At 34.8% G+C, this 7999-nt stretch overlaps 1 protein-coding gene across 1 annotated transcript; it reads right to left on the minus strand.

Moving 5' to 3' along the window:
- Nucleotides 1-397: 397 nt before the first annotated feature.
- LOC120576009 (histone-lysine N-methyltransferase family member SUVH9) lies at nt 398-2101 on the minus strand. The gene has a single exon (XM_039826959.1). It carries the CDS (start codon nt 2099-2101, stop codon nt 398-400), a length of 1704 nt encoding a protein of 567 aa, XP_039682893.1.
- Nucleotides 2102-7999: the final 5898 nt, after the last annotated feature.

The following is a 7999-nucleotide window of genomic DNA, read 5'->3' on the forward strand; positions in this document are numbered from 1 at the left end:
TAAATAATATTTTATCCAAAAGCAAAGGAAAATAACATTTTCAAACAAAAGCACGGTTATGAAAAATGGAACGCATTTTGCAATAGTGGTGCTCTTATTCTTGCCCAATTATTCAATGGTAATAAAGTGAAAAGTTTACAAAATAATAAATAAAATTTCCAAATAACCAATTTCCTTAAAAATTACGAAACAATTGTCGTACTACCCAACATTTTGCAATGAATAATAATATGTTTGTTTGTAACTCATATTAAAGTGAAGATTGCACAAAACATGAAGAAAAAAAAGTACAATACATTGAAGACAATGGTAAACATAAATAAGCTAATGAAAACTCAGCTTCATCATCATAACATAAAGTCTATGAATTAACTTTAAAAAAAACATCAAAAAAGCTCTACCCAGCTTCTACCCCATGATCAAGACTAAGCTCTCTCATTGGAGGGATGTTTTCCATTGCAAATACCATAAGATGGGGAAACATCCAATTACCATGATCAAAGAGAACTAATTGAACAAACACATTTGGAGTTGGGCTATGACTAATATAGCTGGCAACATTCCTCATCATTGATACATCCAATGCAAAATCTAAAGTAGGATATGCTGGATGCACATGATTAGCATCAATCATCGACAAATCTCCCCATTCTTGAGTAGACCTATTCAAAAATCGATTTGGATATATAATAAAAGAGTTATGTTCACCATCCATGGTCAAAATTTCCGCTTGCTCCCTAGTCAAAACAAGTCCGGTGAACTCACATATAAAAGTTCCAGCTAGAATAGGGTCCAAAGACCTAACTCCCCAACTAGTTTCATTAGATCTAAACACTTCCAACCTGTATTTAATACCTTTTTGTGTCACACGGTTTCTGCAATGCGAAGGACAGCTACAAAAAGGACCACATTCATAAATCAATGACCTCCCTTTCAAAAGAATCCCACTTTTACTATAAGGGGTAGTGTTGCCATTCATGATTGAAGAAACACATCCATCAACGCATTCAGAACACTCTATCACCCTCATCTTTTTCCTTGTCGTCATACTATGAGGAAGCAAGAACATTGGAAATGCCGCCTTCGGGAGATACTCAAATTGCATAGGATAGAGATCACTATCAATGTCATTATATAGCCTCACACCAATATTCTCCTTCCCATTGGAAATATCATCAGAAAGGATATACATATGATTATCACATAAATGGCCTCTCATAAGCATACTGGCTTCCTTAAGGATCATACTACCCATCTTAGGTTGACCTTGAACCCTTGATAACGTAAACTTATAAACACCAAACCCAGATATACCTTTTTCAAACCAATATTCAATTATCTTATATAAGCCATCATAAACAAAAACCTTACTACTAGTAGTAGAAGTACCACCTTCATACCGAAAACCTCGAATAACCCTGACATCAATTTCATATTGCATACTTGTCACCATAGCAAGGTTGCCTCGTTCTAACTTCTGGTCCTGCTTCATATCACCATGGCCAGAGTAGATAATAGAGTCTCCTTGATCATCATCATTATATCCATCAGACACAACCACACTAGTAGCAATGGGTTGGCCATTAGAACTCATACTAGCATGTAAATAATCAATCCCAGCTTGTGGTTGACCGTGTAAGCCAATCACACACATTTCGCTTCTATAGAGAAAAATATCACCAATAGAAACACCAGGAACTGTACCAATAATTTTCACATCAGGATACAAATACATACCATGATCGTTCATCAGAGTAGAAGCAATCAAGTCATTTCGGACCCTACTATTATTCACTTCTTCTGTCTGGTTTATCAAAGAAGAAGCTTTCAAATTCTTTTTGTTCTTACGATTATTCTCTTCTTCCAGCAAACCTGACACGCGAATCGAATCAAACAAAATTCTTGTTCTCCGGACCATCTCACGATACGGACGGTGATCCGCATCCATCGCAGTGTGAACAAGCTCCTTTTTCTGCCCTCTAAGCTTCTGCTTAGATTTTGAAGCTTTTCCCGCCAAAGTGTTGCTGTCGTAATTTTGTAACTCGTTAGAAACTGGAACGATGGTGCGTGATATGGAAGGGTTTGGATCTTGAAAATTCATGTTGTTATTACTGTATTTTTTTTTTTGTATTTTGTGCTTTGAAAAGTAAATTTTACACACTAAACACTCAATCTTTTCCCTAGAGAGAAAAAAATAAAAAGAGAGATGTGACTGGTTAAGTGATAAGAAGAGACAGGATAGAGGAAAAATAAGGTGTTGAATAGGTGTAGAAAAGTCAAGGATGTTTAAATATAAGATTAGAGAAAGAGATAAAAAGGATGATGAATTAGATTGACGATATGATTAAAACTGTTGAATGAGTGGTTAAAATTATGAGGTGTACACATATAAGTGTTTATGCTTATATAGTGAAAGTACTTGCACTTGCACTTGCACTCGAGTGAACGATGATGGCAGTTATTGTTGCCAGAATGTGATAAGAAGGAATCAAATTAGAATATACTGATTTAGTTTTTATTATAAATGGACGCGGTTATTTAAATGAGGTATATTATTTAATGAAATGATATATTCTTCATATCATTTAATATTATTTAATAATTTTCTATTTTCTATTTTCTATTTTGTGTTTTGGTGCCCAAACATTTTTTATTTGAAATTTTTCTAAATACGCGTCTTTGTTGATTATCATGTTATTGATACAAACTTTCCATATAGTGACAAAACTATTTATTTAAAACCGTGTGACGATTCTTTCTAGAAACAACCATGTAATATAGCCTTATTTAGTGCCCAAAATAAATATTTCCTTATTTACAGAATGAAGCAATTTATATAATTATAGGGATATTCTATTGTTCTTTTCGCTATTTATAGGGATATTCTATTGGCTCACAACCATTAAAAAACGTGTCTTACTTGTTTAACAAAAATGATATAATTTTCCTTTTTGTTTACAAATTTTTTAGTATATTAAAATATTAATTATGTAAATTATATTTTTAACAAATTTATTGATTCTATTTCAGATAATTAACATAAACGACAAAATCACGATTCACAACACAGATATTTATAAATCAATTTAATCATATTTTAACTTTTATTTAGTGGACACTTAATCATGAGTTCGTCTCTAATCCTGATTTTTTATTGATAAATTTTAATAATATTTTACGATTTCTATTATAATTAAAAAAAGCAAGCTTGCTAATGATTTTTTTGTATGTATTTAATATAAAATATTTTGAAATCTCTATGAGCTTAGCTCAGCTGTTAAGTACAATGCATAATATATGCAAGGTCCGGGGTTCAAACCACGACCACCACAAAAAAATATAAAATATTTTGTATGTTATTCCATAGTTTATAAATTTGGTCAATTTTATTTAGTCTAATTATATAGGATTAATAAATAAATAAATAAAAGTGAAAAAAGTTTATTATATATATATATATATATATATATATATATATATATATATATATATATATATGCACGTTAGTAGTTCGTTTTGACATAAAAAAAACATTTTATTCTTTTTTTTAAGAAGTCAAAATGAAATTTAATAAATTGCTCAACAAAATATAAAGTTAAGCATCTGTTTCCAAAAAAATACGCAACGAAAAAATAACATGATGAAAGCTATTCCATAACACCCATACATAGTAAAGGGTGCCGCCACCAGCAAAGCTGTCAAAACGGGCGGCCCGGTCTGTTTAGGGTCGGGCCTAACGGGCTTCGGGCTTTAGCGGGCCGGCCAAAAAGCCTGGTTGAAAATCGGGCTTGAAATATACAACCCGAACCCGGCCCTACACGGGCCGCGGGCTAAACGAGTCGGCCGATATTAAAAATTATATATTTTTTATTTTAAAAAAGTATTATAAAATACTACTATAATTTTTTTATAAATAATGTCTAGCACAAAAATATATTTTAAACATTTTTGTACAAACGTCGTAAACTAAAACGACGAGGAAAATGTTTTAAATAAATTAGATACGTTATGGTTATAGATATTTATATATTCGATCTTTAAAACTATAAATAACGAAACGAAAAAATATAATTTTATATTACATTTATATTTGTGTTAATTCATTGAATTTTCACTTTTGTTTTTTACTTTGATAATCAACTAAGTAATGAATTATTTGAAAAATATATATAATTTATAGGAGTTTTTTTGTTATGCGGGCTAACGGGGCTACCCGCGGCCCGTTCGGGCTAGCCCTAACGGGAACCGGGCTTTTAAAGGCCGGGCTAAAAAGCCCTATTAAAATTCGGGCTCAATATTTTAGGCCCAAGCCCTATATTTATTCTGGCAAAACGGGCCGGCCCATACGGCCCGGCCCGTTTTGACAGCTCTTGCCACCAGTCATTATAACTGAAAGCGGAAGTCAGCATATTTGCTTTTAACCAAGAAAAAGAAATAAACTTTACATTGTCTAATAAGTGAACCAAATCCTGAGCTTTGTTTTTAAAAATTCTGTTATTTATTTCCTTCCAAACAATCCAAACAGAAGCATGCGAGATCACTTTCAGGAAAGAATGTTTAAATCGCGGTAACCCCGCCACCATATGACCAAACTGATGAAGATGATCGTGAACCAAGTCTGGAGATATGAATGAAATACCGAGCCACTGAAATATACGGTGCCATAAGTTACCATAGATGTCGCAGCGGAAAAGAAGATGTAACGTAGTCTCCTGACAGTCACACCCTCCTATGCAAATTGTGTTGTCATGATGAAGAACTCTCCGACGGAGATGATTGTCGATGGTTGGAAGTCTATTACAAACCAGTCGCCAAACAAACACAAAAAACCTTTAATGGAACTTTCTTCACTCACGCTTCGTCATAAAGGTCGCACCCCAATGTTGTGTCAGGCAGTGAAAGATACTGATAAGTCCCCTTAATGGAGTAACCGTTAATAGGATCAAGAATCCACCGCCACCTATCAAGAACATGATCCATCAAAATAATATGACACAACAAGGCGACACTCCGTAACAGACTCATCTTCTCAAGGCAAAAGGCGCCTCCTCCACTCCCAAGCACCACCTCGATCCACCCACCCTCTGCTTTCCATCTCCCTCACCATCACCCCTTTATTTTTATACAGATCAAATAGGTGGGGGAATCGAACCCGTAAAGGTACTCCCCCAATCCAATTATCCAACCAAAATTAGGTTATACTCCCTCCACCAACCACCCTACGAACATCAACCTCGATCCCCCCCCCCCCAAAAGTGTTACGTAATGCATATAATTTTTTTTAGTATTGCTTGGTTGAGTTCTACCTCACCGATTTTTTTAACTATTTTCCAATTTTCATATTTTTAAAAACTTTTGACAATTTTTCAATTTTTTTATTTTTAACTATGTTTTTTTTCAACTTCTCTACATTTTTAAGGAGAAGTTAGGCCAAGTACAATATCAATTAAGTACTTACTAAAAAAGGTACTTTTTTTAATGCATAAAATTGAATGGAATGTGTAACACCTCGTTACCCAAAAGTAATTCAATAACAAATATATATCAGAGTATTTCACCAAACGGGTATGCTACATTGCAATTTCAAAAATTCTTAAATAGAAAATGAAACTATTTAATTAAACCACTTGATAAAATATGAAAACATAGCAGCGGAATAGTTTTCAATCCAACAACAGCCTACGGCATTAAAGGCCTTAGCATAAGTCAACAATATTGTTCAAGAGACAATAAAAGGCTCCACACCACAATTCCAAAATTTGATACATGGAAGGAAATAAACAATAAAGTAAATAATAGTTCCCATCCCACGTATCAGAGCCCTAGACACAACATTGAGCCACCACCAACTACTCAGGATCACCTGCAAGTTACCCATAGGAAGGGCAACATTTTCAAGCAGAAGGGGTGAGATTCACAACAATAAATATAGATATTAAATCTTTAATTGAATCTAACACCCTATAACATCAAATACATCATCTTGCAAATATACATAATTAATTCACAAGCAACAACAACACCCTCATAACCCACTTAACAAGTATGTATACAATGTACATATTCACCAACAACCTTATCTAATCAAGTAACAACCACAATCAACAACTAAGACTCATGCAAATGACATGACAACACTGCTAAGACAACACCTTAGACTTCTCAATGGATGCAAATATGCATGTGGTACCAAACAGGACCGAAGCCCTCACCGCTGTTGAGCAACTAGTACTCCAGGACCGAAGCCCTCACCGCTGTTTTATGCATATGGAATGGACCTACTTGTGTATATCTACATACAACTGACCATGCAATGCAACTCATTATGACTCCACTTTAATAATTATGTATGATTCAATGATTAGCATACATTTCAACCATCATCAGTAATCATCAATCCAGTAAATCAATCAACCAAAATAATGCATAATTATATGTAACCATGCTCAAAAACAACAACATCAACCACTACTATTCAAGCTAGCAAACAACACTCAGGAACTGTGCAGCTCGCCTCGCGAGCACAACTGCTCGCCATGGCGAGTTCACAAAAACACTAGCTCGCCATGGCGAGTTCAAGGTGAACTCGAGGCGAGTGAACATCAGGTGCTCTCGGGAAAAATGTCATTTTCTCACTCAAATCCCATTTCTAAGTTCCCTATTCATCTTTTTAACCTAAAACTTTCACCATTCATCATTAATATCATCTAGGTACTTTAAACCATCCCCAAAACGTCTTATAACAACTTTTCAAAAATCAAGTTTTGATATGGGTTACTCGCCATGGCGAGTTGGACTGCTCGCGAGGCGAGCTATGAAGTTGCTCACTCGCCATGGCGAGCACAGCTACTCGCGAGGCGAGCGATGAACTTCTGTACGGGCAGAAAACTGGTTTTACCCAAAAATCCCATTTTTCTTCCAATCACTCCCCAAATCAGTTTACAGATACATAATTAAGTGTTCTATGCAACCAGAAACCAATTCTAACGTCAAAAACAGGCTTACAACATCAAAATCCTCATTCTATCATAAAATCCCAAATTCTCAATTCCTCACCAAAACCTGTTAAATACAAAATCAGAATTTAATAACTACATTCTTGAAGTAAACCTCACCCTTACCTTAATTCAGAATGAAAAATCCACAGCAAAAAGGTTTCCTCTGGTTCTAAGTTGCTCTTCTCTCCTTCTTCTCCCAAAGTTGGTTTTTACGTGAAAACTGGTTTTCTGACATCCATCCTTTTCTTAACTTCCCTTTAATTGTAACTCCCTACTATTTTTAATTAACTCCCATAATTTCTATTAACTCCTATTAATTCCCCCAAACACCAAAATAATTATTATTTCATACTTATTCTAATTATTATTAAATAACTATATAATAAAATAATTCACCACATAAATCATCCAAAATCACACACACACACATATATATATATATATATATATATAAGTATAAGTGTATACTCCGCATAACTCACCAAACATCATATATAAATATATATATACTCCACATAAATTAAAATAATTAATTATGACAACTAGGGCTTTACAACTCTCCCCAAATCACAGAATTTCGTCCTCGAAATCTTACCTCAAGCAAACAACTCCGGATACGAATCCCGCATCTTACTCTCCAGTTCCTAAGTCAAACTTTCACTAGTCGCTCCACCCCAAACGACTCTCACAAGAGGTATCTCTTTACCCCTCAAGGACTTCACCTTTCTATCATCAATCCTCAACGGCATAGTCTCAACTGTCAGGTTGTCCCTAACCTGCACATCATCATCCCTCGGAATCACATGTGAAGGATCCGCAACATACTTCCGAAGCTGAGAAACATGAAACACATCGTGCAAGTTCGAAAGATGAGGTGGCAAACCAACTCTATATGCCACTGTACCGACTCTCTCTGAAATCTGATACGGACCAATGAATTTAGGAGTCAACTTCCTCGATTTCAAAGCACGTCCAACACCCGTCAAAGGAGTGACTCTCAG

The sequence above is a fragment of the Medicago truncatula genome, chromosome 6 (assembly GCF_003473485.1).
Source record: "Medicago truncatula cultivar Jemalong A17 chromosome 6, MtrunA17r5.0-ANR, whole genome shotgun sequence".
In the NCBI taxonomy this organism is placed as follows: domain Eukaryota; kingdom Viridiplantae; phylum Streptophyta; class Magnoliopsida; order Fabales; family Fabaceae; genus Medicago; species Medicago truncatula.